The 23,997-nt window shown below is 44.5% G+C and overlaps 1 protein-coding gene across 5 annotated transcripts in view; it reads right to left on the bottom strand.

The window, feature by feature from the left end:
* Positions 1–23,997, bottom strand: part of GRIP1 (glutamate receptor interacting protein 1) — a 477,907-nt gene that overhangs the window by 85,299 nt on the left and 368,611 nt on the right. For all 5 annotated transcript variants that reach the window (XM_075552787.1, XM_075552788.1, XM_075552790.1 and 2 more), the window contains 3 exons: positions 21,848–22,034; positions 20,719–20,864; positions 9,535–9,615 (listed from right to left, as the gene is read on the bottom strand). In XM_075552787.1, coding sequence (XP_075408902.1) covers positions 9,535–9,615; positions 20,719–20,864; positions 21,848–22,034 — 414 coding nt within the window. The remainder of the gene's footprint in view (positions 1–9,534; positions 9,616–20,718; positions 20,865–21,847; positions 22,035–23,997) is intronic.

The following is a 23,997-nucleotide window of genomic DNA, read 5'->3' as shown; positions in this document are numbered from 1 at the left end:
GGATTGTTACTTTGTCTCACTGTTATGAGATCTCAAGATAATTAGTTAAGCATCCACCAAATTGGCAACTTCAAAGAAATCATGTGAGATTTCTTTAATTAAGATTCTGTCTCTTTCTGTAACAGCTATTGTATCATATGGGCTCATCATTATAATTTGATCTATTTTCTATTTACCACTTCCTTGTTTAATTTCTGGAAGTTTCATCAGCTTTATTTTCCAATATTTTCACCAAGTTTTTCCATTCCTGTAAAATTCTTTATGTATCTATGGCACAGCTGTGCAAGTGTACGTTTGTCTTTTCAGCATTCTTCACAATATACTCTGCCATATCAAGAGCTCTTTGCTCCACTGTGGCTGCTCTTTGTGCAATATCATTCGAGGCTTTCCTTTTTGACGGTGGTAATGATGATGTTTATTTTGGAAATTTTCTTCTTCCCGAATGCACCATTTCCTCTTTTCCTTTTGTTAGGCTATAGTCTTAAACATTCGATTTCCTCAAGTGTCTGGTTTTTTTTTTTTTCTTGACTGAATGTGGCCATACAGAGCTACTTCATAGCATGTGTGAACAAAGCCCATACTAGTGCGCTTTGGGGGATCAGGCTTCTTTGGGTAGTGTGGCCCACTTCTGTCTTCTGCTGGGAGCATATTAAGCATGGCTTGCTGGCTTCCTTCAGGGGCTGATGGAAAGAGGAGGCTGGCAGAGTATGTTAACTTACACTTACTCTCCGCTGGACTCTGCTCTGTTCTTCCACCCAGAGACATTTTACTTTATGATTTTCATCGAATAAAACTCAAGGCATTTACTCTCTGAGGGCGGGTAGAAGGGAATGGCTGTGCTGAAATGGGATGGCACTTCAGGAACGAATTTCTTCTTATCAGTCTTTCAACACAATCTTCCTGTCTTAGGGCTCTCATCACTTGCGCTTCTAGAAGTTCCCGGTGTTGCCAGTTCCTGAGCCTATGGGGTAAATCAGGTTTCTGCTTTTTAAAATAAGTCCATCGTTCTCTATCCGCCCTCTAGTTCCCCAATTTGATCGCTATTGTTTATTTCTTTCTCTTAGTGGGATTTTGCCCTGTGAAGACTATTCCATTCATTTTTCAGAGCTGTCTTGGGTCCCTAGTGGGAGCAGAGTAGAGTCTTACCATATTTTTCTTCCTGAAGTTAAAAAAAAAAATCACTTGCCACACCTCAACATCAGAAACTGATTCTTGTAGAGAAGGTGGATTCTTTTCTTTTCACATAATTGTCAGATTTAAGAGAATATGATGTTCTTTATCCTTAGGTTAAATAGTTCTTTATGTGTTTGAGACAGGTGAAATAGGCATTTTTAAGTTAATTAAACATGAATGAATGCAATATTCAGTCACTCTTGAAACTTGCTCCATTTGTCAGGGTACTTTGCCCAAAGAGACCCATGAAGTTTCCAAACTATAATGCAGAAACACACACACGCACGCACACATGCACACACTCAAATCAGTCCATTTTACTTTAATTGCAACAATATAGGGCGAGGAAAACAAGTTGTTTGATTGGAAAGGGAGCTGTGAGCAGAGTTTTTATTGCAAAGTTGGCAAAAAGCAGGAACTATTCTCTCCTAAATACGCTTAAGACTTAAGGGGAAAATGACAGATTTGTTGGCCTTGTCATAAAGGCTGCTTTATGATCATATATATATATATATATATATATATATATATATATATATATATATATAAAAGCGAGCTAGCCTTTTCACTTCAGTCAGAACTGAAAAGGAAAGCCAACAAATTAACTTCACTCACAAAATGCTGCCTCTTGCTTTTCTGATGTCGGATTTATAAAGGCTCATCCATCAGATGAGGATGGGGGATGAGTAAGGCAGTGACCATGAAGCCAGAGGTAAGCCAGACAAAATGGGTGTGAATCCCTGCTTTCCTGTCTATTAGCTTTGCCTCTTTAGGCCAGTTTCCCAGTTCAGCCTTACTTTCCTCTCTATGTGACATGGTTACTTTGAAGATTAAATGAGAAAAATCATATCAGCCACTTAAGGCTGTGGCTCATATAAAACAAAATAAAACACCCAACTCCCTGCCACAGATTCATTTTAGACTCATATCGACCCTGCAGCACAGAACAGAACTGTGGGTTTCTGGACAGTAAATCGTTCTAGGAGGGGAAAGCCTCATTTCTTCCAAGGAGTGGCTGGCAGACTCAAACAGCTGACCTTGTAGTTAGCAGTCCAACATGCAACCCATTAAACCACCACATCCCCAGACCCGGGACAATATAGATAGAAGTCCCTGTAACAAAACCTCAAAGGACACATGAATCTTAGGAAGGCCCGAGTGACAACAACACGCGCCGGCGACAGTGAGGGTTGTCCATGACTCAAAGGGGAGTGGAGAAGGTGTTGGTTTCTGACTGGCTGAGGTGTGGAGCCAATCAGAACGAGGCTTCCAGTGTCCCGGCTACATCTTTCTGCTAGGTCATTCCACTTGCAGTAAATCAGTCCTATTACGGCACTAACATCAATAAAGTAATGCCTGATGCTAATGTGCTACGAAGATCTCCTTGGGAACTTATGCAAACGAGTCTAAACCTATTCCTCACATCCATGTCTCAGTCAATTATGGACGACAGACTGTTTCCTAAGCCCTGGGCTAATGCTCTGACGGCCTGCACTTAGACGCAAAGACGGTTCGCACCGCGAAGATGATGATAGTGAGCAAGTCAATACTACCTGGTTGAGTCAGCAGTTCCCTAATTTATTGTCTCTGTGTGTTGGAGAAGAGGGTCTCTTGATTTCCTCCAATAACTTGTGGGAATAGGGAGAAATAACTCCCTTATCCCCCCAAATATAAGCAGCTGCTGGGGTCAACCCTTGATGCATGACAGACACCACATTCACATGCAGGGTAGCTGGCAAGACATTGTGACAGCTGGGTCTTCGCCCAGGCTCTCTGGGTAAAACAGTGGTCAGAGACAATCATTACCAAAGAGGATCCTTGTTACAACTACTAACGTTTATTAGAGTTCACAGTGTGATCTAGGCATTTTACATATGCTAATTTATTCTGCTCCCAAGCTATGAGGGAAGTAACAAGTACCCTAAATTTTAGAGGAGGACACCGGGGATGCAGCGAGGTAAAGGCCATGGCCCAAGGTCCACTAGAAGAGGAGAGCTGGCTTTGAGTCCGTGCTGTAAATCACTTCCCAAGTCAATGATTCCCCGGGTCTCTCAATGGCCTTTGCACCAACCTCGATCTTCTTCACCTCCTTTAAAGGCTCCGTTCCTGGAAGGCTTAGCACAGGATCGATCGCAGATAAAGGCATCTCAGCATTCATTCAGCATCTGTATGTAATGAATAAGCTCCTTCACGTGCCAGGAGCTGAGCTAGGCCATAGGGGTTCTAGCTCATCTAATGCACAGCATTTTTTAAAAAAGCAAGTTTTGCTTTCTTCCTGGCAGAAGGTGAGTGGTGTCCACGAGGAAACACACGCTCAGGCTGGCGTGGTTGGTTGTGTAAACAGAGCTGGAGCTCTGGAATGACTGACAAGCAGGCGGGACAGGTTTATGTATCATTTCTCCAACCAGGGAGAAAGTACCACTTTCAGCTTCTTCCCTGAATTGTGTTCCTTTAGGGCGGATTAAAATTCAGGCCCTTCTTGTGGGGGCTTGGGTTGTTGCCGTGTTTGGAGTGGAGACAAATTTCAGAAGATGCAGTACCTGCCTCCCACCATTATCGTGCATGCTTTAAAGCCACGATGGGAATACGACAAGTATTTTGTGGTTCTGTGTGTTTTCACATGACTACATTGAAAGCAAATTGAACACACAAACATCTATTTTTGAAAAGGAATGGATCACAGGGCTATTTTTAAAGCAAGTACTCCCTGAATAGTTTAATTTAAAAAACTATATCAATATTGGAGAATGAACCTATTGCACCAAATTAGGCAAAATAAGACCAATTCTACCCATAAAAACCCGAGGGTAAAATAACTGAGGCAACGATAGTAGGAAGGGCCAATGAGTAGGCACCTTCAGTACACTCATTAACATAAGCACCTGTTCGGCGAGGTCTTGTCAAACTGCACAGGCCCAGGCCATGGTGGGCATTAAGAAGGTATGTATTAAATTCAAGTAAAGGAAACCAACTGTGAACCCTGGTGGCACAGTGCATTATGCACTGGGCCGCTAACTGGAAGATCAATAGTTCAAAACCACCAGCTGCTCCTTGGGAGAAAGGCGAGGCTTTCTATTTCCTAAAGAGTTACAGTCTGGGAAACCCACAGGCGTGGTTCTGCCCTGTCCTGTGCAGATGCTCTGAGTGGGCATCGACTCGGTGGCTGTGACTTCTGTATTTTATATAACTTTATATAATAGGGTATTTTCTACACTGGAAGACAGGTCCTTTATACTCTGCACAAGTATCCAGGAGGCACTGCTTTCGCAGCTAGTTCTGATCAACTAAGTGAATAGATAAATAGAATGGGTGAGATCAGCCTGAAAGTAGATGGGCGCCGTGGATATTTTTTCCAGAGTAAGTACTGATGTGTTCTCCCTTAATCCCAAGAGCCACGGCTTCTGAAAGAATAACGACCCAATAACTTTGCTTCATGAGGAACAAACGGAGGGACTCCATGGCCCAGTTAGAGGTATACATGACTTTAGTACCACCGAGAATAGGGATGAAGTGTCCCAAACCCAAACTTACTTACTGTATGAAATCACGCCTGTCCTTTTTGCCTTCCCTACGGCCAGACAGTATATGGGCTTTCTCTCACACACAGTAAAACTTTCAAAAGCAGAAATCTGTGGATGGCAGAACTCTGCCCGAGAGGGAAAATGCAAGCATTTTCCACCAAAAGAAGTGAAGGAAAGTAGTCACAAAACTGGCAGAAACCTCGTGCGACCTGGAAAAGGCGGGCAGCCCACTGGGGGACACCCCCCCCAGGCTCTTCTTCCTCTTCACATGTCCTCAGAATTAGAGTACGGCTTGAGAACAAAATTGTATTTGGTGTCTACATGCAAGAGCAAAGGGGCAGGGGAATCAGCCTGACACACCATCAAGGCTGTGCCTTACCGAACCCCTAGGACTACCCCACTGCAGGTTTCCACTCGAAATCTGTGCTTCGTTGTTAATTCTGAGCCGTAGCCACCGGCATTCAACAGAATGAAAGACTGCCTGGTCCTGCGCCATTCTCACGATTGTTGTTTAAGCCCCTTGCTATGGCCACGGTGTCACCTCATCTTGCTGAGGGTCTCCCTCTTTTTTTTCGTGGACCCACTTCTTGAGCAACCACGCTGACTTTCTCTGGGACTGACTCCTTCTGATAGCGTGACCAGGTCCGTGAGACTCAGCCTTGCAAGGCTCGATTCTAGAGAACTTTCTGGCCGCACTTCTTCCAAGATGGACTTCTTTGTCCTTCTGGCAGTCAATGGTATGGTCACTATTTTCTGTCAGCATCATATTCCAGATGCAGCAAAGCTTCGGTCTTCCTGGTTCATTGTCCAGCTTTCACAAGCACGGGTCGGATGCGCCTTGGACCTCCAAGTGACATTTGAAAACAAAACACATTAAAGAGATCGCTTGCAGCTGAATTTTCCTGGTACCCTCACTGCATCATTTGGTTTCTGGACTGGCTTCCATGGGCCTTCATCGGAGATCCAAGCAAGAAGAGAGCCGTGGAAACTCCGATCTTTTCTTTGTTCAGCGTGATGTTGTGGAAATTGAAAAAACAAACAATTTCTATCTAGAGGTGTAATCGATACTGCTGGCTAGTCTTTGAGCTTCATCAGCAAGCTTGTGTCATCTACATCTTGCACATTGTTATGTCTTGCTCCAGCCTGATACTGAATTCTTCCTAGATGAGGTGGCTTTCAAAAATTTGTAGAAACATGCCATTATTTTTGTGGCCCATTTTTCCCCATGGACTTTTTGGAACCCCTTCACACTCCAGTTCTCAGAGTATTTGCTCAGCAATCAAACTGAATTAGTATAGTCAACAGATAGAATCCTAACGTACACCTTTCCTGGCTTTAAACCACACAGCATCGCCTATTTTGTGGTCTACACACAGCTTCCACATAAGCACAATTATGCATTCTAAAAGACCTATTCTTTACACTGTTACCCATAACTTTTCTAATGATCCACTGAGTTGAATGCCTTTAAATAATTAATAAGGGGTAAGGAGGGAGGGCAGGAAAAAGAGGAGCTGATACCAAGGGCTCAATAGAAAGTAACTGTCTAGAAAAGAATGATGGCAACATATGTACAAATATGCCCGATACTATTGATGTATGGGTTGTAATAAGCATTGTAAGAGTGGTCAATAAAAGGATATAAATAAATAAATAATAAAGCATAAGTAAACCTCTTTCTGAGATTCTCTGCTTTCAGCCAAGGTCCCTTTGACATCAGCAATGATGTCTCTTGTTCTACATCCTCTTTGAAGCAGGTTTGAATTTCTGGCAGCTCCCTGGTGCTATATTGCTGCAGCTACTTTGGAATTATGGGTTATTAATGATAGTGCTTGCGAATATCTGCATTCTGCTGGATCACTGCTATTTGGAATGGGTCTGACTATGGATCTCTTTCGGTTGGGTGGCTGAGCAGCTGCCTGCCAAACGTTCTGGCATGTGAGCAAGCACCTTCCAGGGCTCCATCCTTTTGAAACATTTCTATTGGGATTCTGACCGTTCCTAGAGCATGGGTTTTTTTTTTTTGGGGGGGGGGGGGGTTGACCCATGCTTTCAGTGTAGCTTGAACTTCCTTCAGTACCATCGGTTCTTTATCATGGGCACCTCATGAAACAGTTGAATGTCAACTAATTCCTTTTGATTCTGTGCTTTTCTTTTAGCTTTTTTGGGAAGTTTCCCATGTTATTCAATATTCTGCTGGCAGAAAATTTTCAATATTGTAACTCAAGGTTTCAATTTTTTTTTCTTTCAGTTCTTTCAGCTCGAGAAAGGCCATGCGTGTTCTTCTCTTTGACTTTTGTAACTCTAGGTTTTTACACTTTTCATTAGAATCCTCTTAACTTCTGGAGCTACCCTTTGGAAATTTCTATTAGGCGCTCTTGCTTGATCGTTTCTTCCATTCAGATTAGCTTCGACCTATTCAAGAGCAAAGTCGATCCAAGAGGTCAAGAGTCTATTCATGGTAGCTACTATCTATTCAAGGGTTTCAAAGTCTCTTCTCACATCCACTCCGGCCTTTCCTCTCTTTACTGTCTTTTCCACAATGTTTACTTTCTTCCTATTTGATGTCCTTGACGTCATCCCACAACTCACCTGGTCTTAGGAGGGTATTGCCGTGTAATGCATCAAATCTCGTCTTGAAACAGGCTCTCAATTCTGGTGGGATTTTCTCAAGGCTGTATATTAGATCTTGCGAACTTGCTTTAATTTTCTTTAACTTCAATGCGGATTTGTATATAAACAAGTTGTGGTCTGTTTCACAGTCTGCCCCTGGTCTTGCCTTGATGTAACTAATGATACTGAGCTGCTACTTAGTCTCTTGCCACATAGGTAATCAATTTGTTTCATGCATATATTACATGGTTAGGTTCACTGCATCCTGGTCAGTGAGGATGTTGAAAAAAGATATTTAAAACAATTAAGTCATTGGTCTTGCAATATGATTACATGTGCTCTCTGGTGAGGTTTCTGTCACCAAGGAGATATTTCCAAATGCTGAGCCTCCTTTGTTTCTAGATTGTGCATTCCAATCACCAATAATTATCAATGTATTTGATTGCATATTTTATCAATTTCAGAACTGCACAAGTTGGTAACAATCATCTTCGGCATCAGTGATTGGTACATAAATTGGAATAATAGTCAAATTAATGGCCTTTTCTTATACGGGAATGGCTATCATCCATCACAGAGAGCCTTGTGCTCCAAGATCTCGACGCGCTTTCTGATGATGGGATGTGAGCCCGTTGTTCTTCAATGTGTCACTCCAAGCACGGAAGACCGTACGACTGTCTGATCTGATTCCAAATGGACCATGCCAGTCCATTTCAGCTCACACAGCCTGGGAGACCAATCTTTCGGTGTTCCATTTCATTACACACAGCTTCCAATTTTCACAGGTTCTTACTTATACGCTTCACATGCTGATTACCTGTGGCTGTGTGCTGCTATCTCTTCTCATTTTGAGTCATTCCCCATCAGCAGATGAAGGCCCTACACGCTTTACTTCACCCACATCATTAATGTTGAATCTACTCTGAGAAGGTAGCTCTGCTCCAGTTGTACTTTGAGTGACTCCTAATTTGGGAGATTCATTTTCTATCACTATGTCAGATAATGTTATGCTATTCGCAATATGTCATTTCACCCCGCCCCTCCCCCCATCAAAAGTAGACAGCCAGGTCTTTCTACTTAGTTTTAGTTGGAAAGATTCATGATGGGTGATCATGCTGGTATTTGAATGGCTGTTGGGATAGGTTTCAGCATCACAGCAACATGCAAATACCCATGGTGTGACAAAGTGCCTGTTGAGCAGTGGATCTTTGATTTATTGGTTATGAATAAAATTTCATCTCCAGTGTTACACAGTCAAAGCTGAATTAGACAGCCTTATTTCACATTGCCCCATCAAGAACTCTTTCCTTCACCACAGACATAAACACTGGATGCCTTGTGTAGTAATGCGATGCTTTTATGTGGACTCATCACTGTTTGTTGATGGGACAACCTTTTGGTCACAGACACTGCCTCTATATTGCCTTTGGTCATTATACATTATTCACAGCTTCACTTTCTTGCTTCATTTATGGATGAACTTAATCTATGGACATCAAAAGCACAAAATTTCTATTATACCTTCAAAATTGTTTTTATCACATCAGTTATGAGCCTAGAACCAAAGGAAATGAGACACTGTTCTGGATTTGACTTTTCCTTTGGGTTAGGTTACCCAGATACCCTGTACTTTGGAGACAGCCAGAAATTTACACAAGTAAGAGACATGGAAATAGCTTAATGAAGTGGGTTATAGGCACAGAGTGAACAGACAACCATGGGCTCAAACTCAAACCATCATGATGACGGGAGTAGCCCCAGGCAACACTTCATTCCATTTTTTTAAGTGTCAGTGAGTCAGAGTCCATTTGATGGCAACTAACTAACAAAAAGTGAACAGACGGGAAGATAAACTTAAAAAGGAAATAGAATTTTTGCTAGTTAAGTAGCTCATTGTGGAAGCCCTAATTCATGGTCCACTCCCACGCAGATCCCTTGCAAGCATTTATATGCTTGTCAACTTATTCGTGGGGGAATGCAAGACAGATATCTATTGTTTACTTACTGCTTGTCATTTTATACACGTAGAAAGGTCAGATTGGAGAGAGTGTAACTGGTCCCATTCACACAGCTAGCAGGTGACCGAGGTGTAGCTGGCTCACATTTTTATAGTATTTCATAGTAAGTTGGCAATGCCAACCGAAACTGTTGACATATCTGTAAACCATCTGGAAACACCATTGGCTAGCATCTTTTAAAATATTTTTTAAACATTATTTTAACTTACAGCTTATGGTTATTCCCAGTTCCACATTGTGCTTCTTCGGGAGCTTGACGTGAAATGTTCCACTACTTGGGATGACAGACTCTGAAATTTCAAAACAACAGAGAGTATGTTTATAGAAGACCAAAGAAAATGCAGCAGCACTTTGTGAAAGTACATCAGGAATCCTTGCTTCATAATCATCGGTTGATGGAAACCACAGGAACTGAAGGGCAGAGCATTTCTGTAAAACCCTGATAAATGAAGTTCATGGTGATGAAGGAGTGGGCCACTAGGCTAACTCACAGCAATGGCAGAGTTCAGTATTCTGCCAGTGTAATTTGAGCACCTTCTGCATTTCCATGACCTCAGATGAAGGTTAAAAGAAGAAGAAGAAAAAAGCTCCCAGGAACATCTGAGATTTGAGTATGGAACTAGAATTTCTTTTTGTTATTGTTGTTGGTTTTTACTTCATTTGTACTTATATTTAAAACTGTCCTAGCAGTACATAATCCACATATTCTACAACTCAATAGTTCGATCATTTCCAGGAGAGTTGTACAGTTATTGCCACGTCGAGTTTAGAACATTTTCTTCTTGCTTGTACTCAGTGCTATCAGCTCCCCATTTCCCTGCAACCCCCCCCCCCACCCCCATGAAACACTGACCTGGTTACAGTCTCCTTATATTTACCTATCTTGGATTTCATATACAGGAAAACATAAACCAGGGGGAAAAGGATGATGATAACAAAATAAAACAGGAAATCAATCGAAAAGAGAGTAGAAAAGATTAAAAACCAGAACAGCTTTAAAATGGGTCAACAGGGAGATCACATGATAAGCTGGTGAATTTTACCCTAACATGCATGTGCACACAGCTACCACGCTGCACTTTCCAATGCATGCTGCATGGTGGCAAAGTGATGGAATCAGAAGTTCTGAGGACAGGGCCAGGGAATCTGCATTTGAAACATGTTCTCCGGGTGATTCCTGGGAAAAGTAAGCTTCAGAGGCACAGGTATGGTTATTCTTTTACTTTTCCAAGTATATGTATTTATTTCATAATTTACTACAGCGCACGAGTTCCCCCCTCCCCCCAACAGATTTTCTAAAGGTATCTAATTAGGGAGAGGAGATTCTGAGAGAGAGAGGCGGGTTGTTTGGATGACTATTGATTTTAGTGTGTGTGTGTGTGTGTGTGTGTGTGTGTGTGTGTGGTGGGGGAGGGACAGGGCATGTTGGTAATGCAGACAATAAAAAGCATATTTAAAGAGGTAGAAGGAGGGTGACAGTAAAAAATATTCAGCAATCAGAATGGTGCTGACCACAACCATTTGGACAGAGCATGGTGCTAAAAACTAGGAGTTCAAGAGGCACCAACTGGGCCAAGAAGGGCCTGGAGTATCTGCATCATGCATGGGGAGCTACAGGAGTTTCCAAGGAGAAGCGGGGCGGGGCGAAGGCCATGGAGGGTGATGAAGGTGTGTTCAGATCTTGACCAGTCAGTATAACTACAAAAGGAGAGCCAGCGTGCACGGGCTGAATCTCCATCGTGGACAGAACGGAGCTGATTTTATCAGAGTGTGCCTGGTATTTGATAAAGAGAGGGATGGCCTTCGAGTTGAGCTGATGCCACCTCATGATGACCCATGGGTGTCAGGGTCAAGGTGTGCCCCACAGGCTTTCAAGGGCTGGTTTATCTGAGGTCGATCAGCAACCTTTCTGCTGAGGCACATCAGGGTGGGTTAAAACTTCCAACCTTTCTGTTAATACTTAAGTTCCCAAACATAGGTTTCCAAACATATTTGGCTTACCATCCCCTTTTCAGAAAACAACCAAAAAAAATTGATGGCTGAAGACAAGTGGGTGCATAAGCAAATGTGGTGAAGAAAGCTGATGGTGCCCGGCTATCAAAAGATGTAGCATCTGGAGTCTTAAAGGCTTATAGCTAAACAAGCAGCCATCTAGCTCAGAAGCATCAAAGCCCACATGGAAGAAGCACACCAGCCTGTATGATGACTAGGTGTCGAAGGTATCAGGTATCAGGCATCAAAGGACAAAAAAATCAAATCATTGTGAATGAGGGGGAGTGCAGATTGGGGACTCATGACTCATCTGTAGGCAACTGGACATCTCTTACAGAAGGGTTTCTGGGAGGAGATGAGTCAGTCAGGGTGCAGTGTAGCAGCAATGAAACATACAACTTTCCTCTAGTTCCTAAATGCTTTCTTTTGGGCACCTCCCCCACTCCCCACTCCCCACTATCATGATCTCAATTCTGCCTTACAAATCTGGCTAGACCAGAGGATGTACACTGGTACAGATAGGAACTGGAAACACAGGGAATCCAGGACAGATGATCCCTTCAGGACCAGTGCTGCGAGTGGCGATACCGAGAGGGTGGGATAGTAAGTGGGAACTGATTACAAGGATCTATCTATAACCTCCTCCCTGGGGGATGGACAACAGAAAAGTGGGTAAAGGGAGACGTCAGACAGTGTAAGATATGACAAAATAATAATAATTCATAAATTATCAAGGGTTCATGAGGAAGGGGGGAGCGGGGAGGGAGGGGGAAAATGAAGAGGTGATACCAAGGGTTCAAGCAGAAAGCAAATGTTTTGAGAATGATGATGGCAACAAATGTACAAATGTGCTGGACACAATGGATGGATGTGTGGATTGTGATAAGAGCTGTAGAATCCCTCAATAACATGATTTTAAAAATTTACTCAGGGCCCCTCTGACAATGAACAACGTGTGTACTGCAGCTAACATCACAGTATTAAATGTAAGCGATCTGCTTTGCAGCCCCCCTGGATCAGTCTGGTGCCCCAGGAACCAGGATTGCCCAGTTTGGGAAACACTGGTCTACTGCATTAACCGTTTACATTACCCAATTAACCTGGGAGCCCTTCTGTGAGGAAGAAGGGTAAAATGGAAACACCCTCTGGGCAGTTCCCATCTATTCACACTGCCACCCATGCCTGCTCCTTTCCCGAAGGTTCTAGAAGGGCTGAGAAAGCTCTCTAAGAAGCAAAGGAAGCTTTAACCGACGGCAAAGATTACAGAACGATGGACCAAAATAAAGCCTACCGCTTCGTTGGGCTCAAGGCTGGTTCCCCAGCCTGGAAAGCAATGACTGGCGTGCACAGACTCCTAGGCGCTAGGACCTTGAGCCCAATTTGTTAACACAACTGCATCCACGCAAAGCAGAGTTGGCAGTCCGGGTCAGTCCCCTGAAGTGGAGAGAGTTGGAGGTCTCCCTCGCTTGTCCTTTTTGCCTTTTCTCATGAGGCTTTAAGGCAGTAAAACTTTTATAAGATCCGATCTTTCAACTCAGAAGGACTGGATGGAATATTAAATCAGAGCATACAATAAGAATTATATTTCCGGGGAGGGAGGGGAAAAAAAAGAGGAGCTGATGCAAAGGGCTTAAGTGGAGAGCAAATGCTTTGAGAATGATTGGGGCGGGGAATGTATGGATGTGCTTTATACAATTGATGTATGTATATGTATGGATTGTGATAAGAGTTGTATGAGCCCCTAATAAAACGTTTAAAAAAAAAAAAGAATTGTATTTCCCCGGGCCCCCTAAGTTTCTAGAAAGCATACAAACAATGCCCCCCCCCAATAAAATAAACACCAACCCACTTCCATCGATTTGATTCTGATTTATAAATGACCTTACATGGAGTTTTTGAGACTATAAATCTTTACAGGAGCAGACAGCTTCGACTGTCTCCTGAGGAGCTGCTGGTGGGTTTGAACTGTCAATCTTGTGGTTAGCAGCCCAACATCTAACTCACAGCACCTCCTGGGCTCCTTGAACTTCCAGAAATCCCTCTGTCAAAATAGAGCTTGAAACTGCCTTCCTGAGTCGCAGCTCGTGCTGCTGGGTGGAGGATGTCTTTCTTCTTTGGTCTTTGCCTTTCACTCTGTTTTTCCTTCACTTTCCATCTCCCCTTTTCTCCCTCTCTCCTTGGCACGCCTGACCTGGCAGTGTCAATAGGTGAGTGTCATGGGCTTGAGTTAATACCTTTCATTTCTCTGCACCCTTAACTAATACTGATCATCAAGTGAACCCACACATATTTGTTATTTATTCATTAAGAGTTTTTACTTACTAATGTTCATTGTTGTGCTTTTCACAACAGCCCAAAGGGTGAAACAACCAAAATATTCACCGACAGAGGAATAGATAAGCAAATCGGAGCATACACACACAGGAAGATGACTCGGCCTTAGAGAGGAAAGAAGTTCTGAGGTGCACCACACCAGGGACGAGCCACAGAAGCATTATGCTGAGCGAAGCCAGTCAGCTACAACCGAGCAGACACTATATGCGCTCATGCTGCAAGCTCATGTCCAGAAACCAAAGGTTCTGGGTAGCTACCGCGAGTGATAGAGGCAGAGGGGGGTGGGGTGGGGGTGGGGGGGGGCTGATGGTGCTTTTGCTCAGGAGCCATTGAGTTTGTAAATGGTGGTGGAATATTTTTTGAAAAGGAAAACAACATGGGTTTGGATTGTACGTGTTGAAGGAAAGGCTCTTTGCGCTTATGTGTGCCACAGTAAAACAAAACAAAAACCGAATACAAGGTTGTATTCTCCCCATTCCCCAGCAGACTTGAAACCGAGCTGTGTTTTACTTCCTTACTTCAGATGTTGCAAGTGTTATAAAGAGTTACTTCCCAAATATCTTATAACTCTGTGTCTTTCCTCACTCCTCCCCACTTGCAAGTGCCCAGCATGCAGTTCATGGGCCGAGAGAGCATCGGGACAGGGTTGTGTTTTACTCCATTTGCCAGGCTGCAGGAGGAAGAAAAGAATAAGTGCCCATGAAGGCCCTGCAGAGAGCCTGGTCTTGAATTTGGCAGGCGTTGACGCCAGCTTCCAGCCCCTCCGATGTTTGCCCATGCGTCTGCCCTTAGGGGCTGAGGCACACTTTGTAGCTTCTAAAACCTGCTTCTTCTCGGCCTCCACGAGCTGGAGAGCATTTCTGCAGCTTGCAGCGCAAAGATCTCTGACACACACGGGGATGTTTGAGAGGAGCTCTGCAGATTGGTCCGCCCCTAGTCCCACCCCTCCCAGCACACACGTTTTAAGAGTTTGGCATGGCTAAATGATTTTATTGCTTGGGTAGATGGGCCTTACATAAATGAGCAGGAAGATCCTAAAGGCAAATGACTTCACTGTTTATGGAATTATGTCATATATGCTGGACAGTTGTGTTATTTTCTGAGTTGAGAAGTTCTCTGTATCTGGGGAGGATAGCTCAGTGCATATACCGTATATACTTGAGTATATACCCGATTATCAGCCGAAGCACCTAATTTTACCACAACAACTGCATTAACAATGTGCTGAAAAACTCGGCTTATACACGAGTATATACAGTATGTATGTTTGGGAGTTCCTGGGCGGTACCAACAGTTAAGTGCTCTAGTATTAACCACAAGGTTGGTGGTTCCAACCCGCCCAGAGATGCCTTGGAAGACAGGCCTGGCCCTCTCTCAGCCTGTTCCTGAAAGATCAGACTCTTGAAATCCTTTAGGAGCAGTTCTGCTGCGCACACGGGGTTGCCATGTGTCGGGATCCTCAAAGAGGCACCGACAACAGCCACAGCCACGATGTGTGTGCATAAACTCTTACCCTGACTGCTGCGCACGCACAGTAGTGAGGTCTTTGAGTCTTAGTGCTGGAAAACACGGACCGAGAGTGGTTGCTGTGGCAACAGCTTGCTTTTATACATCTTTAATGCAGGCAACCCTGACCAAGATTAGCATTGCTAATGACACTTGAGGAGATATTATCACTTCCTGGAAAACAGTAATGGATCACTCTTGACGACATCAGATTTGAAATATTCATAATGATAAGCAAATAACAGCAAATGAATCTCTTTGATCGGGCTGCAGCTTCAATTTAATCTTTAAATGTCAACATGATTTATTTTATATTTGGAGTTTGTGTGTATTTTCTCATGTAGCTATTTGGTTGCTAAACCACAGGTACGTTTATGTAGAGGTTTCTTAAAAAAATATGAATGCCAGGAAAGTGGAGAAAAATCCGTATTTGGGAAAAGGTAGGCTTAGCTTAAGTAAATAGACTCTGAGAATAAACGATGTTTATTTAGTTTGAGCCCCATGTGATTTTTTTTGTGCTTTCCTGGCTTTTCTTTATCTTTGTTAATACTATAATTAAAAGCACATTTGGGTAAGCCAATGCTTTCTTCTTTCCAATTGGTTGCTTTGTTGCCCAATTCATTTGTTGTTGGCTCAGTAAGATAACACCAAATCCTAATTTATCAACCTGAACGCATTTTGAGTTTTGGAAAAACAAAACAAAAACTAACTAAGGGATAAATGTAAATAATTAACTTTCATCTACTCATCAGAAGGCACTCTGATTTGCTAGCCATGATGGCAAACATCTAGTTGATAGGATTTTCATTGGAACATAGTGGTATTTTTCCCACCACCAAAGTAATTTCAGAATTAAAGTAGAAACTTCAAATATTCATGGCCTCAATTGTAGATTGGTAGTCAAAAGACAAGGGTCCTGGTGGAATAGTGAGTTACTTGTTGGGCTGCTTACCACAAGGCCAACAGTTCAAACCCATGAGCCACGCTGAGGGAGAAAGATGAGGTGGTCTGCTGCTGGAGACATCTACTAGGGGGCAGTTCTGCTCTGTCCGGTAGGCTTGCCATGGGTTGGGGTTGACTTGAGGCAGTGAGTTTGGGTACTGAATAAAGAAAACGCATATTGTGCCTGTGTGTTGATTATGGCTGTTACTGTGAGGAACTGGCCCCACTCATGGTGAAACCAGGCAGGCACCACTTGCACCGGGTTTCCACCATCGGTTGTGAATCACCCCCTCGCTGTGATGCACACGGTTTTCCTTGGCTGGTTTGTGGAAGTAGATCGCCAGGCTTTCTTCTTAGTCGGTCTTTAGTCAGCATCATAGCACACAGCCCTCTACCGACACAGGTGATAGCTCTCTGAGTGTCATTGTGATAGGTAGGTTTGTTGTGTCAACATGGCCAATGAACACATGTGAGATTATTTGCAGGGCAGAGAGTTCAATGGCTTGATGAGCCATTTATGGCCTCTCTCTCTCTTGCTCTTTGATCATTGGACGAGTGTGTGGCTGCCTTGCTCGTTCTGTGCCTCCATTGGCAAGCTACACTATCTGTGGGATGCCTATCCATGGACTGTGTCGCTGTAACTTGAGGTTCCTTCAAGGCCTGCTTCACCACGCCACTGGAAGGTACATCTGTTGAACTGAGGACCATTGGACCCTGTCATCTGGCTGAGGCTCAGTGACCTGCTTGCTGTTTGCTGCCTGTAATCAGATAGCCTGAATTGCTCCACAGAGGACAACCCTGTGGCTCTCAAGACTTGCAGGACTGCCGGTGTACTAGCTGTCTCACGGGAGGGAGTTGTACCTGGCATTTGCGCTGCTTTATAGATTAGTTAACTGTTTATTTCTTATGTTATCTATCTATATAAATATATGCACAATTACTAGTGTCCTGGTTTTGTTTCTCTCGAGAACCCTGTCTAACACAGTCACTTTAGTAAGTTATATGTAGGGTAAAGACCTTGGGTGAAACAGCGCAAGATTTAAATTTGATTTCAGTAGAGTGATAAAGTGATAAGCACCTCAAACTAAAGGAAGGAAGGAAGAAAGAAAGACGTTCTATTAATGTTACCCCAATGCTGTTTGCTTGGTAATATTTCACACGTTTAATATTTTAAGAAATAGGTTAAGGTAAAAGTGTAGTTATGCTCAAGCTTTTTAGCCCCTTTGGACATCATTTAAAATATTCCACAGAGAGCTTAGCTCGGAGCTCAAGGGTTGGAGGATTTATAAGCAGGCCTAACATATCTGTGAGGACAAGTGGGATCTAACAGGGAAGTCTTAGGACAGGCGCACATCCCGAGATTCCCTCCCAAGGTCCCCAGATCTCGATTGGCTAAAAAAATATTTTTCTGATGCCAACAGATTCCAAAGACTGGAATGACTAATGAGAGTGCATACGGAGGAATCTGACGCTGAGTTTCTGCTCCGTAGAGAGCGCAGGTGGTCCTTCAGATTAATTTGCGATATTGGCTGTGAGCTAAGATGATGGATGGACAGAATGGGAAATGATTTTTCTGGTCTTGTTCTAGACACTCTCTACACAATTTGAAATGGGCTGGTGATTTTTTTAAAAACTCAAGGACCGAGGCTCCTCTTTCCTGGCCCATCCATGTAAGCTGGGCATAGAACAGAGTGGGTACGATCGACATAGTTCTTTTTCTTAGGTTGCTTGAACTAAAGAATTTAAAGCACTTAACCAACAAATATTGAAATACTCACATAAATTAAGAATGCATTAAACAGATAGTTAACAAATGATGAGGAGAAACGCAAAATGAAATGCACCGATACCCCAAAGATCCATAGATGTTCCTGAGGAAGGAGGTCATCTTGTGCTGGCTGCTTCCCTGGTGGAATGTAGTCGGTCCAGACAAACAAAACACCAAACTCACTGCCATCAAGTTGGTGCCGATTCACAGTGACTTTATAGGACAGTGTATAAGTGCACTGGTGAGTTTCCAAGACTTGTAAGTCCTTAAGGGACTAGAAAGCCTCGTCTTTCTCCCTGGGAGAGGCTGGTGGTTTTAAGTTGCTGACCTGGCAGTTAGCAGCCCAACTCGTAACCCAGGGCTCCAAGACAGTGGGTAGATGCTGCTCCAGATGCTGCCATGCACCGGGCAGCCGCCTCTCACCACAGAGGAGGACATGGTGTGGAGGCCGAGAAATCTTGCTCTCCTTGCTGCATGCTGGCTAACTCGCAGTAATGCATCAGGGTGGGGAGAAGACAAGATGTAAGTCAGCAGGCCTGGGACCTGCTGTTCACCTGGCTGTAAGAGCGTGAGTTCCCCAGCAGCACCGCAGTTTCCCCACGCATAAAGAGCTGAAGGCCCTGGAATCTGAGATTCCTCTGGCCACGAAGGTTGTGCGATGGCCATGAGCGCATTCTCAGAGAAGTGACCCAGCCTCCTTCTTCAAACGCCTCGTTCCTACCTGGCCGTAGGTAGCTGGGAGGGACGGGGATGACACCAAATACAAGCAGGGTCAATCATGTCCTTTCTCTGGGGAGTTAGGGATTAGAGCTGGTTGGTCCTGGGTACTTTACCAGGGAATAGGAGAATCATGTACAATAAAAAGTCAGACAAGGCTTGTCTACAGAGACAAACGGAGGTCATGTATGGGACAAACCAGCACCGAGAGGGACAGAAACAGCAGGCATGATTTCTGTTCTTGATCCTGATCCTGGTCCCTCCAGAGAGCCAAAAAACACTTCCCTCATCCATCCATCCATCCATCCATTCATCAAATCTTGCCTTCACTGCCTGTACTTCATGCACCATTTGAGGCATGAGGGATACATTTGTGAACAAATGTAAAAAAAAAAAAAAGGATGACCCCTGTCATCCTAGATGTTCCACTAGACAAGAGACAATAAACCAAGAAATACAAAAGCACAACATCAGGACACAGGAAGGGCTACGAGGAAACATTAACCCAGGCAAGTGGAAACAGAGGAATGGACAATCACGGAAGGCTTCTTGGAGCAGGCGACATAGCAAGCGAGCAAACGAGCCGAGGTCACTTCAGAGAAGAGGCCACTTCATTCGTCGGCAGGAAGGTGCTCCACGTGTCAAGGGCAGCTGGTTTGGGTTCGTTTTCCCTCATTGGAAGTCTGGCCAGCATTGTGAGGGATTTCACTATGTAGATGGAACCTCTGCTCCATCAACTGCTCTTCCCAGAGCTTGCCTGCTGGGACGATAGTCACCTGCCTCCCGCTGAGAGGGACCTTTCTAAATCTTTCTGAAACCTTCAAGTGAACTTCTCACTCCTCTGCACAAAATGGTCTCATGACACTTCGCACATAATCTATACTGAGATGTGACAAGGCTTTGGCCAATACCAATCGCCCCAAACCCATTTCCAAACCCAAAGTCTATCCTGTCTCCACACCCGGCTTTAATCCCATGATATTTCAGCAGCAGCAGCCTCTTCTAGCGATTTCTAAAACACATCAAGCTTATCAATCCGGCTCTCACCCTTTATGCTGTCTACTCTGTCTGCCGAGTGAATGCTTTCCTCCCAGATCCCGGAGGGGCTGGCTCCTCAGTAACCTTCAACGCCTGCTCAGATGTCACGTCCTGGAGAATCCTCCCACCAAAAGAGCTCTCCCGCGGTGAGTCCCCAATCCCATGTTCTGCTTCCTTTTACTCAGACTTCTTATCAGTATCCAAATGGAGATTTTCACAAATGACACTGCCTTCCTGGGCGGCCTCATGATCCATGAGGACGGGGCTTTTCGTACCTGTTTTCCATTTCTAGAAGGTTAACTGGCATGTGTTATGTGTCGTTGAGTCAATTTGGACTCCCATTGACCCTACAGGACAGAATAGAACTGTCCCCCTCAGGTTTCCCAGGCTGCTCTTTATGAGAACAGAGGTGAGGTCTTTTCTCTCGCTGAGTCTCTGGGTGGGGTCCAATAGTGGACGTTTGGGTTAGCAGCCAAGAACTTAAGTGCTGCACCAGGACGGCTCCTAGCTGGCATAGGCTTGTGAACTTTGGGTCGGATGACATCATGTGCCCAGAGCACATATGGACTGATTGGTAAGGGTTGTCATTTGGTCTATGGTCTAGTATTTCACTGTGTAAGGATGGTGTTCTTCAATGGCAACCAGTGCCTCTTGTTACAAACCAAATGTTTTCCTATGGGGGTCAAATGCACCCTCTGAACGAATGATTTCTCCCTGCTCCTCACAGAACTTGACCACGTTCTCCGCAGAATACAGAGATTGTGGGAAGGGGCAAGAGAAGCTTTTCTAGCCTCTGTGACAGAAGAAGATCCTTTCTCTAGCCGATGGGGAGAGTCAGAAAGACTAAGGTTGACATGAATCTGCTGTTTAATAACTGCTATCATGGTGGCTATTACATATTCAATTTGTCACAATTATTTTCAGTGATGCTTTGATGAGTGTTACAAAAAGAGCGTTCCATGCAAAATGACACCCCTAAACCTCCGCAACAAAGTCACACTTCATTATTTGAAAAATGCTCCACACTCTACTTAATCAATTCAATTCATTCTCATGTTTCCGACTCCGCCTCTGAGCTGAGACTACGTGAGCCTACCTGCGACATCAAATTCAATTTCCAGCGTGACCTTGTTAGTGATGGAAGAGTCCCGGAGGAGCTGGTTGGCTTCCTCGAAGGTGCTGTCTTCAGTCTGAATCCCATTAATGACCATCACTCGGTCGCCAATCTGGAGCACCCCACACCTACAATTAGAACCACATGTTAAAAGGTTGTAGGCAGAGTTAAAAATTGTGTATTATCCAAACTCTCCAATCTACCTATAGGATTCTTGCACAAAAGCATCACCATTTTTCCTTATAAAATCAATACTGTAGACTTCACAGGTACCCTGGTGGCACAGTGGTTATAGGTTGGGGTGCTAACTACAAGGTCAGCAGTTTGAAACCATCAGCTGCCCCAACAAAGTAAAAACTTACTGCTTCAGAAAGTCAAGGGGGGCACGTCTACCCTGTCCTGGAGGGTTGCTATGAGTGGTATTGACTCAAGGACAGTGAGTGGGCATCACATAGTGGGTGTTCAATGTGTTTCGTCAACTCTAATTCATGGAAATCCCCTGTATGCAGGGTCACACTGCTGCTTAGGGGTCAAGCCTCCCCTCTTTCAGAAGCAGTAGCCCAGGCTTGGGCCCCAAGTCGTCTCTGGGTGGATTCAAACTGCCAAACGTTTGGCTAGTGGATTCCAGATGAGCTCTTTGCACCACTCAGGGATCGTATTTGGTCACACTGCAGCCGCAGTATCTTGCCCATTGTATTTCATTGCTACTTATGGGCACAAGAGAAACTTGAAGCTTCCTAGACAAGCCATGAATCATTCAGCACCATGGCATTTGTTCGAATCTGATCTCAATTCATGTGGAGTAACGAAGACTGTACAGTCAGTCCCCTGTGGCAGAGAAATTATTAAAGTTTGAACTTCAGAGATTTTTTTTTTCCTTAAGTGGGTTTTCTCCTTTTTAATTATTATAGCTTCTGGTCCCCTGATGGACAAAGCCTACAGAAAGGTGTCCCTGATCATTATTCTTCGAAAACTTGATCAAGAACATGAAATGTTATTGCCAGAACAGGGGGCTCATCCTATTTCGCATTCCCTGCATCGAGCACTGTTCCATAATTCATCAGCACCAGAAACGCAGGGCAGAGAGATGCGGTGGGGGAGCGCGTCTCACCTCTCGGCTGGGCTGTCAGCTTCAATGTAGGAAATCAGGGGTGGGGAGGAGAGGGTCTCCGTGGCGAACACGCTGCCCTGCAGCTGTATCCCGAATCCTGTGACGGGATCTGCCGTCAGCACCACCTCCGTGGTTTCCGTGTGAACAACCTGCCCAGCCAAGCCAACTGTGCTAGAGGCTAACGACACTAGAGGGAGAAGCAGGAGAAAGAGCGAATTCGGGTTAGAACAAGCACGAGGAAAACCGGAATTTCCAAAAGTTTCTGTCTGGGGGGGTGTGGTGGGGGAAGCTATTGAAAAGGGTAGTTTTCTAGGAAGAGCTTAGCTAGATCAACAAGAGAAACATATCTCCCAGTATTTGTTACATTGCCATCATTAACACCAATGTTGTCTCCTACCTGTTTCTCTAAACTAAGGATAGTTGTGGGGCTGTGGGGAGAGAGGTTTTGGGGGTAGTGTGTCTTGATTCTAGCCCCCGCTCTGCCACTCCGCACCCAGTTAGGAGACCTTGAGCTAACTCGTTTAATCTCCTTGTGTTTACTAAAAAGGAGCTGGGCTAGGTGGGCTTCTGCTCTTGGCTTATTTGGTTCCCCATGTTTTAGCCTTTGGCATCTGACAATCTCACCTTGGGTTCCTGGGCTGGCCCCCGACCTCACTCTTGTGTTGGTTTGGCATGATAAAAGTTGTTACATGGGTTTTCCTTCCATTTCTCCTGCCCTCCCCAAATGTGGTCTCTTCAGCTCTTGTCCTTTACCACTGCCTCCAGCGATCCTGTCCATTCTACTTCATCCCTCTGACACGTGGGTAAGTCCCCCGTCAACACCTTCTGTAATCTGTCTTGTTCTAAGCCCCAAACTAGGTCAGGCAGGAGCTGGTCCACTCCTAAACAGCTCTGTCTCAGCCCTGGCCACTGGGCTCTGGCCATCTTCTCTGTCTGTTAGGAGTTCATCCTAGAGGACAGGTGGGCAAACTTTTGAAGGAGAAGAGCCAATCCTGTATCTCACAACTTAAGCATTATTTGAGAGTCATAAATATATATTTAAAAATAAGTGAAATCGCCATTATCTGAATAATATTTTTATTTTCCATGTTCCTTCAGAACCACATGGGCGTAGTGAAAGCCGCATTATGGCTCTTGAACTACAATCTGCTGGTCCCTGTTTTAGAGCAAACTCTGTCTGTAGGGTCCGATGCGGAACACTTACCATTTTGGGGAAAAAAGTTTTCAGCACCCCCCTGCCCCCTTACTTTAACAGAAACCCTTTGACCTCCAAGCTGCCTCTGATCAGAAGCTGTTTCCTTCTACTCCCGCCCTGAATGGGATCGAGAGAGAAGGGTTCACGATCCTCCTTGTACTCTCCATGTAGTAGCTCCCGCCAACTTCTTTAAAAATGGGGTCCTCTCTCCGTGTCATCCTGAAACCCCCCACCCCCACTTTGCTCATTGACTTCAGGACATGGTTCTTAGTCTATTTGCCCTAAGTTGTAACCAGCCCATGTCCTTGCCATCTTTGCCATCCACGGTGATGACATCTTAGTGTGCGGGCTTTCAGTCTCGTCAGCTCTCTCCATGTCCATTACCAGCGATTCTGCTCCATTCCAGCTCGCTGTCACGAGAGCCTTATGCTGGGCCCCTTCTTCCACCAGAATGGATCCCTCTGGAAGATCTCAACAGCGGAATCCGTAGCCACCCTTCCCAGCCCTCACCCAGCGAACTTCTTCTCCTTCATGCCTTCTAGTTCCATGCCTTCTCAATAGCTTCCAAGACTAACGCGATGACGACGATATTTTAGGGACCAATGTTCCCCCTTCAAATAAAAGTTGAAAAACAATGTTGCCCCTTCACATTCAAGTTGCAACCACGCCTGCAGTTGAAGGAGGAATGGGAGAACTACCAGCTCTCTCATGGTCTTCCTACTGTTAATGCCCAAGTTCAGGCTTTCGTTACTTTGGATCTTAATTATTCTAATAGCTGGGATCTCCTGCGGGATCCCGAGGAACACAGTTCGAAAGTCACCGCCTTCCTTCCTTGCCTCCATGCTACACCTTCCATTTCGATGACACCTCTCTCGGCGTTAGAGACTCTTCATTCCTGTCATCTTCCACCCTCTAAACCTTTATCATCTTTTTAAATCCCCAATGAACTTTCTCC

The sequence above is a fragment of the Tenrec ecaudatus genome, chromosome 6 (assembly GCF_050624435.1).
Source record: "Tenrec ecaudatus isolate mTenEca1 chromosome 6, mTenEca1.hap1, whole genome shotgun sequence".
Classification (NCBI taxonomy): Eukaryota; Metazoa; Chordata; class Mammalia; order Afrosoricida; family Tenrecidae; genus Tenrec; species Tenrec ecaudatus.
Note: the sequence above shows the minus strand (reverse complement) of the source record. Positions and strands in the feature narration are given on the sequence as shown.